The 10576-nt window shown below is 53.1% G+C and overlaps 3 protein-coding genes across 3 annotated transcripts; 2 read left to right on the top strand and 1 right to left on the bottom strand.

The window, feature by feature from the left end:
* Positions 1–4271: 4271 nt before the first annotated feature.
* LOC143781673 (histone H4) lies at positions 4272–4751 on the top strand. The gene has a single exon (XM_077268401.1). The coding sequence runs from the start codon at positions 4276–4278 to the stop codon at positions 4585–4587; it is 312 nt and encodes a 103-aa protein (XP_077124516.1). The 5' UTR covers positions 4272–4275; the 3' UTR covers positions 4588–4751.
* Positions 4752–8171: 3420 nt separating this feature from the next.
* Positions 8172–8661, top strand: LOC143781672 (histone H2A type 1-like). Its single transcript, XM_077268400.1, has one exon. The coding sequence runs from the start codon at positions 8228–8230 to the stop codon at positions 8612–8614; it is 387 nt and encodes a 128-aa protein (XP_077124515.1). The 5' UTR covers positions 8172–8227; the 3' UTR covers positions 8615–8661.
* Positions 8662–9651: 990 nt separating this feature from the next.
* On the bottom strand, positions 9652–10017 carry LOC143781671 (histone H4). The gene has a single exon (XM_077268399.1). The coding sequence runs from the start codon at positions 10010–10012 to the stop codon at positions 9701–9703; it is 312 nt and encodes a 103-aa protein (XP_077124514.1). The 5' UTR covers positions 10013–10017; the 3' UTR covers positions 9652–9700.
* Positions 10018–10576: the final 559 nt, after the last annotated feature.

The raw sequence follows: 10576 nt of genomic DNA, 5'->3' as shown, positions 1-10576 counted from the left end.
GGCCACCGGGGGAGCCCAAAATCCAATTTCACAACACTCTCCACAGTGCGGCCTCCTACATCTCCTCCCTCATTTCTATCACCTAACTGTACTCTCCACAGTGCACCCCCCCCTACTTCCTCTCCCTCGTTTCTATCACCTACCTGTACTCTCCACAGTGCGGCCCTCCTACATCTCCTCCCTCATTTCTATCACCTTCCTGTACTCTGCATAGTGTGGCCTCCTACATCTCCTCCCTCATTTCTATCACCTACCTGTACTCTCCACAGTGCGGCCTCCTACATCTCCTCCCTCATTTCTATCACCCTACCTGTACTCTCCACAGTGCGGCCCTCCTACATCTCCTCCCTCATTTCTATCACCCTACCTGTACTCTCCATAGTGTGGCCTCCTACATCTCCTCCCTCATTTCTATCACCTACCTGTACTCTCCACAGTGCGGCCCCCCTACATCTCCTCCCTCATATCTATCACCTTCCTGTACTCTCCACAGTGCGGCCCCCTACATCTCCTCCCTCATTTCTATCACCTACCTGTACTCTCCACAGTGCGGCCTCCTACATCTCCTCCCTCATTTCTATCACCCTACCTGTACTCTCCACAGTGCGGCCCCCCTACATCTCCTTCCTCATTTCTATCACCTACCTGTACTCTCCACAGTGCGGCCCTCCTACATCTCCTCCCTCATATCTATCACCTTCCTGTACTCTCCACAGTGCGGCCTCCTACATCTCCTCCCTCATTTCTATCACCCTACCTGTACTCTCCACAGTGCGGCCCCCCTACATCTCCTCCCTCATTTCTATCACCCTACCTGTACTCTCCACAGTGCGGTCTCCCTACATCTCCTCCCTCATTTCTATCACCCTACCTGTACTCTCCACAGTGCGGCCTCCTACATCTCCTCCCTCATTTCTATCACCTACCTGTCCTCTCCACAGTGCGGCCCTCCTACATCTCCACCCTCATTTCTATCACCCTACCTGTACTCTCCACAGTGCGGCCTCCTACATCTCCTCCCTCATTTCTATCACCCTACCTGTACTCTCCACAGTGTGGCCCTCCTACATCTCCTTCCTCATTTCTATCACCTATCTGTACTCTCCACAGTGCGGCCTCCTACATCTCCTTCCTCATTTCTATCACCTATCTGTACTCTCCACAGTGCGGCCCCCCTACATCTCCTCCCTCATTTCTATCACCCTACCTGTACTCTCCACAGTGCGGCCCCCCTACATCTCCTTCCTCATTTCTATCACCTATCTGTACTCTCCACAGTGCGGCCTCCTACATCTCCTCCCTCATTTCTATCACCCTACCTGTACTCTCCACAGTGCGGCCCTCCTACATCTCCTCCCTCATTTCTATCACCTACCTGTACTCTCCACAGTGCGGCCTCCCTACATCTCCTCCATCATTCTATCACCTACCTGTACTCTCCACAGTGTGGCCCTCCTACATCTCCTCCCTCATTTCTATCACCTTCCTGTACTCTCCACAGTGCGGCCTCCTACATCTCCTCCCTCATTTCTATCACCCTACCTGTACTCTCCACAGTGTGGCCCCCCTACATCTCCTCCCTCATTTCTATCACCTACCTGTCCTCTCCACAGTGCGGCCTCCTACATCTCCTCCCTCATTTCTATCACCCTACCTGTACTCTCCACAGTGCGGCCCCCCTACATCTCCTCCATCATTTCTATCACCTACCTGTACTCTCCACAGTGCGGCCTCCTACATCTCCTTCCTCATTTCTATCACCTACCTGTACTCTCCACAGTGCGGCCTCCTACATCTCCTCCATCATTTCTATCACCTACCTGTACTCTCCACAGTGCGGCCTCCTACATCTCCTCCCTCATTTCTATCACCTACCTGTACTCTCCACAGTGCGGCCTCCTACATCTCCTCCCTCATTTCTATCACCCTACCTGTACTCTCCACAGTGTGGCCCTCCTACATCTCCTCCCTCATTTCTATCACCTACCTGTACTCTCCACAGTGCGGCCTCCTACATCTCCTCCCTCATTTCTATCACCCTACTCATCCTCTCCACAGTGCGGCCTCCTACATCTCCTTCCTCATTTATATCACCTTCCTGTACTCTCCACAGTGCGGCCCTCCTACATCTCCTCCCTCATTTCTATCACCTACCTGTACTCTCCACAGTGCGGCCCCCTACTTCCTCTCCCTCGTTTCTATCACCTACCTGTACTCCCCACAGTGCGGCCCTCCTACATCTCCTCCCTCATTTCTATCACCTACCTGTACTCCCCACAGTGCGGCCCTCCTACATCTCCTCCCTCATTTCTATCACCTACCTGTACTCTTCACAGTGCGGCCTCCTACATCTCCTCCCTCATTTCTATCACCCTACCTGTACTCTCCACAGTGCGGCCCTCCTACATCTCCTCCCTCATTTCTATCACCTTCCTGTACTCTCCACAGTGCGGCCCCCCTACATCTCCTCCCTCATTTCTATCACCTACCTGTACTCTCCACAGTGCGGCCTCCTACATCTCCTTCCTCATTTATATCACCTTCCTGTACTCTCCACAGTGCGGCCCCCCTACATCTCCTCCCTCATTTCTATCACCTACCTGTACTCTCCACAGTGCGGCCCCCTACTTCCTCTCCCTCGTTTCTATCACCTACCTGTACTCCCCACAGTGCGGCCCTCCTACATCTCCTCCCTCATTTCTATCACCTACCTGTACTCCCCACAGTGCGGCCCTCCTACATCTCCTCCCTCATTTCTATCACCTACCTGTACTCCCCACAGTGCGGCCTCCTACATCTCCTCCCTCATTTCTATCACCTACCTGTACTCTCCACAGTGCGGCCCCCCTACATCTCCTCCCTCATTTCTATCACCTACCTGCACTCTCCACAGTGCGGCCTCCTACATCTCCTCCCTCATTTCTATCACCTACCTGTACTCTCCACAGTGTGGCCCCCTACATCTCCTCCCTCATTTCTATCACCTACCTGTACTCTCCACAGTGCGGCCTCCTACATCTCCTCCCTCATTTCTATCACCCTACTCATCCTCTCCACAGTGCACCCCCCCCTACATCTCCTCCCTCATTTCTATCACCTACCTGTACTCTCCACAGTGCGGCCCTCCTACATCTCCTTCCTCATTTCTATCACCTACCTGTACTCTCCACAGTGCGGCCTCCTACATCTCCTCCCTCATTTCTATCACCTACCTGTACTCTCCACAGTGCGGCCTCCTACATCTCCTCCCTCATTTCTATCACCTACCTGTACTCTCCACATTGCGGCCCCCCTACATCTCCTCCCTCATTTCTATCACCTACCTGTACTCTCCACAGTGCGGCCCTCCTACATCTCCTCCCTCATTTCTATCACCTACCTGTCCTCTCCACAGTGCGGCCCCCCTACATCTCCTTCCTCATTTCTATCACCGTACTCATCCTCTCCACAGTGCGGCCCTCCTACATCTCCTCCCTCATTTCTGTTTATCGACCTACTCGCTCATTCGGCTCTGTAAGCGACTTTTGACTAACCTCTGCACTAATCCGTACCTCCCACTCCCACAATAAAATTTGTATGGAATCTTCCAGATCCGCTGATCACTGCTCCTGGATGATGAAGGTAATAAAAATACACAGAAAAAGGAAAAATGGAGCCACTGCAGGAAGGGTGAGAGGCTGCTGTGTGATTACAGGGTGAGCTCCGCTCCTTCCTCCTCTGCGGATATTGCGGCACTTTCTCCAGTTACCAGAATTCTGCGACTTTCATATCGTTCTGATGTAATTATTATTATTGCTCATAAATAAGACAAGGAGCCCCCGACATGGACCAATAGTGACACCTGTGTCTGTGCCCAGATCTACCACTAGGGGGCAAGGACTCAGACAGTGCGGACAATATGTGCGGTAATATCGCCCCCGTGTGGTCACTGCTGTGAACGGCTCATTACAAGAAACTTACAGGACAGGAATCCCTCACTGTCTGCCGGATAGGAGTTGTAGTCACATCCACCTTCTCGTCTCCACATATAGATATCACACACAAGGCCCGGAAGTGTTATTATCACTACACAGCTCATCACACATCACTGAGGAGAGAGAAAGAAAGGGAAATACAGTCATAAGATCAGCCAATCAGTGAGAGGGGAGGAGCCTGTATTGTGACACGCCCCCGAGAGGCGTCATCTTTGTCCAGTTCTCACTCCGGTCCGCTCACGCTCCATATAAGGGAAGGACTCCGTGCTGATCTCACAGTCTGCTGAAGATTTTCTGAGCGATGTCTGGTCGCGGGAAAGGAGGGAAAGGTCTCGGGAAGGGCGGCGCCAAGCGGCACAGGAAGGTGCTCCGGGATAACATCCAGGGCATCACCAAGCCTGCCATCCGCCGTCTCGCTCGCAGGGGAGGCGTCAAGCGCATCTCCGGCCTCATCTATGAGGAGACTCGCGGCGTCTTGAAAGTCTTCCTGGAGAACGTGATCCGTGACGCCGTCACCTACACCGAGCACGCCAAGAGGAAGACCGTCACCGCCATGGACGTGGTGTACGCGCTCAAGCGCCAGGGCCGCACTCTCTACGGCTTCGGAGGTTAATGCTTCTCCGCTCCGTCCTCACCCCCCAAAGGCTCTTCTCAGAGCCGCCCACATCTCCTGGGGAAGGGCTGCAATTCCTGCTGCGGGGCCGGGATACATCCGGTGCTCTGGATTGTAGCTGAGGGGCCTAATGTCTGCGGTACAGGAGGCAGAGCTCCTCGGGAACTGTCCTATTCCAGCGTGTGGGGAGAAGGGACGAGTGCTCCGCTGTGAACACGGGGCGGTGTGGAGGGTATATGGTCGGTGTGCGGGTGATCGATGTCAGCATTACTGAGTCTGCGGTGTAACCCGGGAACTATAGGCCGGATTGGGGTATTGGTAGTTTGTGATAATCCCTGTGGAGTGAGGCCACTGATCACTAAACGCCTGCGATCACCCGAGATCCACTGGACCGACTCCGCGTGTTCCAAGGATGTGGACAAATTGAGAAGTGAGCGGAAATATCACATTCTGTAGTTAGCCAATTACTAGGCTTCAAGTCTACGGCTCCGCCCACAGGAGGTGTCACTGTTAACCATTTGGTGTCTGTTATTTCTTGCCGTTCTCGATAGTCCGTGATTTCCTATCCGCAGTGACCGGAGCCTGAAGTTTTAACTAAAGAGAAGCGCAGATCGGCCGGAGAATTCCTTAACAGACCACGGCGCAGGTCAGCTCTCGGTAGAGCGGACCTGAGCGGGAACTGCAGATCGATGACGCATTTCTTAATTTCAATTTTAAAAAGCGCGCGTGTCCAGCCTCCCGTGACGTCACGGCTTGTGATTCGTTAATGGCGGCCATGTTGCCGGGACGCGGACCAATCACAGCAAGCCGTGACGTATTTTCGTCACGGCTTGCTGTGATTGGTCCGCGTCCCGGCAACATGGCCGCCCTGACCAATCACAAGCCGGGACTTCACGTAACCAAGTAAAAGCGCGAATTTTAAACAAACAACGCTGCCGGTTCCCTCGCTGAGGTCCAGGCTGCGTCGGAGAGGTGAGTATAGCGATATTTTTTATTTTAATTCTTTCTTTTACACATTTATATGGATCCCAGGGCCTGAAGGAGAGTTTCCTCTCCTTCAGACCCTGGGAACCATCAGGAATACCGTCCGATACTTGAGTCCCATTGACTTGTATCGGTATCGGATTGGATCCGATACTTTGCCGGTATCGGCCGATACTTTCCGGTATCGCTCAACACTATCTATCACATAAACCTAACCGATTTATGGGGGAGATATCCGCACACTGCCTCCCAGAGACCTCTATGCGCACAGTACATACCCCGGTGTGATGCGGTTACTACAGACCTGCCGTGGGGTGAATGTTTATTCTGCTACATGATATTATACGGAACAGGGGGCAGCGAATATTCACAGGGAATGTGGCTGTATGAGGCAGCTGGATAGATGGACGCCCTGTGTACCGGGTACGGAGACTCCTATGTGATGACCACGTCCTGGACACTAATGTTTCGGATGGATGGCGCCTCTGAAGACTATTATAACCTCCCCAGAATAATAATGGCGACCGATAAGAAAACCGATCCCCGTGTTTGGGGGCAGTCAGCTGGGAGGACAGGACCCGGTATTATCACTGGGGTAGAGCTGCCCCCACCGGTATACACAGCGACCGCCGCTCCAGCAGAGGGGCCGGTAATAATCCGACCGACAAAGAACAGAGATGGAGCGGGAAATTCAAAACCAGCAACGGATGAATGAGCGAGACACATCCGCAGGCGCCGACCAATCCTAGATACAGGAATATCCGCCTCCATTTAACTCCTCAGTGGCCGTGTGTGTGCTGATCCCCACTACACACTCGCTTCCCCCACCCGAGACCCGGCAGCGTCACATCAGGCTCCGGGCAGAACAGAGGAGACTTGTCTTAGTCGGGCAGTGATAGGATCAGCGCGGACACCGCAGGGAATCTGCCCAGGATAATAAGCGGTGAGTGAGGAGCCTCCTCCTGTGGAGATGGAGCGGAGGAGAAGCCCTGACAGGGATTAACCCCTCTCCCGCCAGCCTGGCAGTGCAATTGAGGGTCGCTCGCAGAACTCCGCGTCAGAATAATCTGCAGATAGCTGGAAACTATCCCTTATGGAAGGAGGACTTTGTGCAGTGATTGGGACAGATAATGGCGATTCCCCCATAGATCCAGGGAGCGGCTAGTCCGCGGTGCCAGGACTGTAAACCCTGCGGCGTGGAAGGCTGTGAGTTCCGGGAGATGTCTCGGGAGTAGCCGCACCCGGTGCTCTATGAGGAGCCGGCTCCCCGTGTGTGATCTCAGTAACATGGAGCCGGATCAGTCCCTTCAGCCATGAACCTCTGCTCTGTGGTGACCGCAGATCTCCTGTGCTCGGTCTGAGCGATCCCTCAGGAGAACATTAGCGGCTCCTTCCTTTCCCGGCGGAGGTTGTTTGTTCTCCGGATTTGTCACCATTTCTCTCTGCCCCATCCCAGCTGTGGGAGCTCCTGTGCGGCTCCTCTAGCAGTGGCGCAGCGCTGTCTGGAGCTATAGGCTCCTGTCCTCTCCGCTCTGGGTCCTGGTGCCGCTGCCTCCAGGGTTCCACTGGTAATAATGGCAGATTATTTCTCGGTGACATTTCCTACAGTCTCTCCTTGTGGTCGGATCTCCGCACTAACCGCCACTAGACCAGTGCATGACATACATTTTTTTGCATGTGTTGTTCTTTTGAGGTTGTGTTTTACACTGTGGATACGGGGAGACAGTGCACTGGTCCATCAAGTTACGCACGATAAAACTGCACTCGGGTTACCCAAAAGTGTTGCAGATTAGTGGGAAATACAGTCAGCACATGATTTATAGGGCTTCACCTGTACTTGCTGCAAAAGTGCAGCATCCATGGGGAAACGCTTTCAGTTCTGCCGTGCAGATCTCCCCCAGACGACACTAACACGCCACTTTCACAAAGTGAAACCACAGATTTAATGCCTGAGACAAAGAAAGTCGGTGAAACCCATCAATGACCTGACAGAGGGGCCAGGTCGCCGGCTATAATTGTAGCAGCAATTAACCCCTGCTGTTACCAAGCAATCACTTGATATTGTTGGGGCTCAGCTGATTCAACCACAAAACAGTGTGACCGATTAGAATATTTACAGCATACAATATTATATAATAATGGAAGTAACGGATGATGAGGGTAGTAGTGAGGACCAGCGGCGTCCAATAGCAGCTCCTGTAGGTGATCACTGTCTGCAGGCGAATTCCTGGGAGCGAAGATTCTGTCCAGCGATGTTCTAAAGCGACGTCACGTTGCTCTGCTGCTTCCATCCTTGTAATTTGGTGACACAATTTATGGCTGATAGAAGACACAAGTCCAACAAGTGCAAACTACAAATCAACAGAATATTTCTGCATTTTCTTCTGCTCCAAGACAAATATCTGTTTTCATCCCTTATCTATTCTGTTCAAAACAAACGTTCTCTATTGGGTGAGAAACTCATTTGACCAATGGAGAGGTATAAGCTCCGCCCTCTGCAGCTCATTGGTGGTTCTCCAAGTCTCTTCTCTATTGGCAGCTTCAGATCTGTCCAATGACAGGAGAGGAGGGCGGGGCAGCAGACTATATAAGGCGGAAGAACACGTTCTCATCTGTACACGGTTTTCTGTCTTCACAGTTATTTGAATCGATCACCATGTCTGGACGCGGCAAACAAGGAGGAAAGGTTCGCGCTAAAGCCAAGACCCGCTCGTCCCGGGCAGGACTGCAGTTCCCGGTCGGCCGTGTGCACAGGCTTCTCCGCAAGGGCAACTACGCTGAGAGAGTCGGCGCCGGCGCTCCGGTCTATCTGGCCGCTGTGCTGGAGTATCTGACCGCCGAGATCCTGGAATTGGCCGGCAATGCTGCCCGGGACAACAAGAAGACCCGCATCATCCCCCGACACCTGCAGCTGGCGGTGCGCAATGACGAGGAGCTGAACAGGCTGCTGGGTGGGGTGACCATCGCCCAGGGGGGCGTCCTGCCCAACATCCAGGCCGTGCTGCTGCCTAAGAAGACCGAGAGCAGCAAGAAGAGCAAGTGAGCGCTGCCGCCGTTCCCTACAACACCAAAGGCTCTTCTCAGAGCCCCCACACCGTCACCGCAAGAGCTGTAATCGGCCGATGGTCCACACTAGCGCCTGCTACACATGTGCCCCGCGGTATCTAGATACAACTACATACACGATCCGTGCTGCGGTCACCAGAGAGCAGAGGCCTGATGTCCATCCTGCCCCATGTCTCCTGGTGATACCGCAGCGGTTATTACCGCGGTATTCTATAATAAATGGTCCAGAGTGTGCGGCTAATACAGTAGATGACGGGAAACTTTCTCCCTCCAGCAGTAGTGGGGAAGCCGGGTTATCATGTAACCTTCACCATCAGATGGAACTTCTAACAGACGCCTCTTGTTTCGGTTCTCCGAGTAATGGATGCCGGGGGTTAGTCGCTGTCGGCGCAGTATAGGCATCTTCTGCAATAATCTGCATGTGTAGATTCAGCAGGAGGCTCCTCTTTCAGCCACTTAATAAATGCAATCAACTGACATGTGCCCGAAAACATGCGGCCTCAGCACCGGAGCCGCTTATAATTTGCGGACACGACCTATTCTATTACATATCCGTGTATATGGGATCGATGTTTATCTCAGAGGCCGCCATCCATCCCAGAGTCTGGTGATCAGGACGCGGTCACATAGGAGTCTGCACTCCGAGTCCATTCATCAATCCAGCCGCTTTCACTGTTCGCAGCCCTCCTACAACCCACACGGATCCGAGCAGGAAGATACAAGGGATCAGAATCTCCTAACACCAGGACTTGGATGTCTGCTCCGTAGTATCAGCAGAATACGGTAGGACTGTGCACAAATTACTATGAACGGCCCAGTGCGGATATATCCCCACCATACACTCCGGGTATATTTCTGTCCTCGATCATCAGGAGAACAGCATCAACCAGCTCCAGAAGGAACAGACTGAACATCTTAAAATGTGCAGCGTATAATGCCTGCACTGGCAGTCACACAAGCACAGTGACCATCAGTCCCCAGCAGTCAGGTGCAGCCTCTCACTGAGAAGATGTGGGCGGCTCTGAGAAGAGCCTTTGGGTTGTCAGGACAGAAGAGAACACAATTAACCTCCGAAGCCGTAGAGAGTGCGGCCCTGGCGCTTGAGCGCGTACACCACGTCCATGGCGGTGACGGTCTTCCTCTTGGCGTGCTCGGTGTAGGTGACGGCGTCACGGATCACGTTCTCCAGGAAGACTTTCAGGACGCCGCGAGTCTCCTCATAGATGAGGCCGGAGATGCGCTTGACGCCTCCCCTGCGAGCGAGACGGCGGATGGCAGGCTTGGTGATGCCCTGGATGTTATCCCGGAGCACCTTCCTGTGCCGCTTGGCGCCGCCCTTCCCGAGACCTTTCCCTCCTTTCCCGCGACCAGACATCGTTCAAAAAATCTTGAGCAGACTGTGAGATCAGCGGAGTCCTTCCTTTATATGGAGGGTAAGCGGACCGGAGTGAGAACTGGACAAAGATGACGCCTCTCGGGGGCGTGTCACAATACAGGCTCCTCCCCTCTCACTGATTGGCTGATCTTATGACTGTATTTCCCTTTCTTTCTCTCTCCTCAGTGATGTGTGATGAGCTGTGTAGTGATAATAACACTTCCGGGCCTTGTGTGTGATATCTATATGTGGAGACGAGAAGGTGGATGTGACTACAGCTCCTATCCGGCAGACAGTGAGGGATTCCTGTCCTGTTAGTTTCTTGTAATAAGCCGTTCTCAGCAGTGACCACACGGGGGCGATATTACCGCACATATTGTCCGCACTGTCTGAGTCCTTGCCCCCTAGTGGTAGATCTGGGCACAGACACAGGTGTCACTATTGGTCCATGTCGGGGGCTCCTTGTCTTATTTATGAGCAGTAATAATAATTACATCAGAACGATATGAAAGTCGCAGAATTCTGGTAACTGGAGAAAGTGCCGCAATATCCGCAGAGGAGGAA

Source organism: Ranitomeya variabilis, chromosome 6 (assembly GCF_051348905.1).
Source record: "Ranitomeya variabilis isolate aRanVar5 chromosome 6, aRanVar5.hap1, whole genome shotgun sequence".
NCBI lineage: Eukaryota > Metazoa > Chordata > Amphibia > Anura > Dendrobatidae > Ranitomeya > Ranitomeya variabilis.
This window is presented reverse-complemented; position numbering and strand designations above follow the sequence as displayed.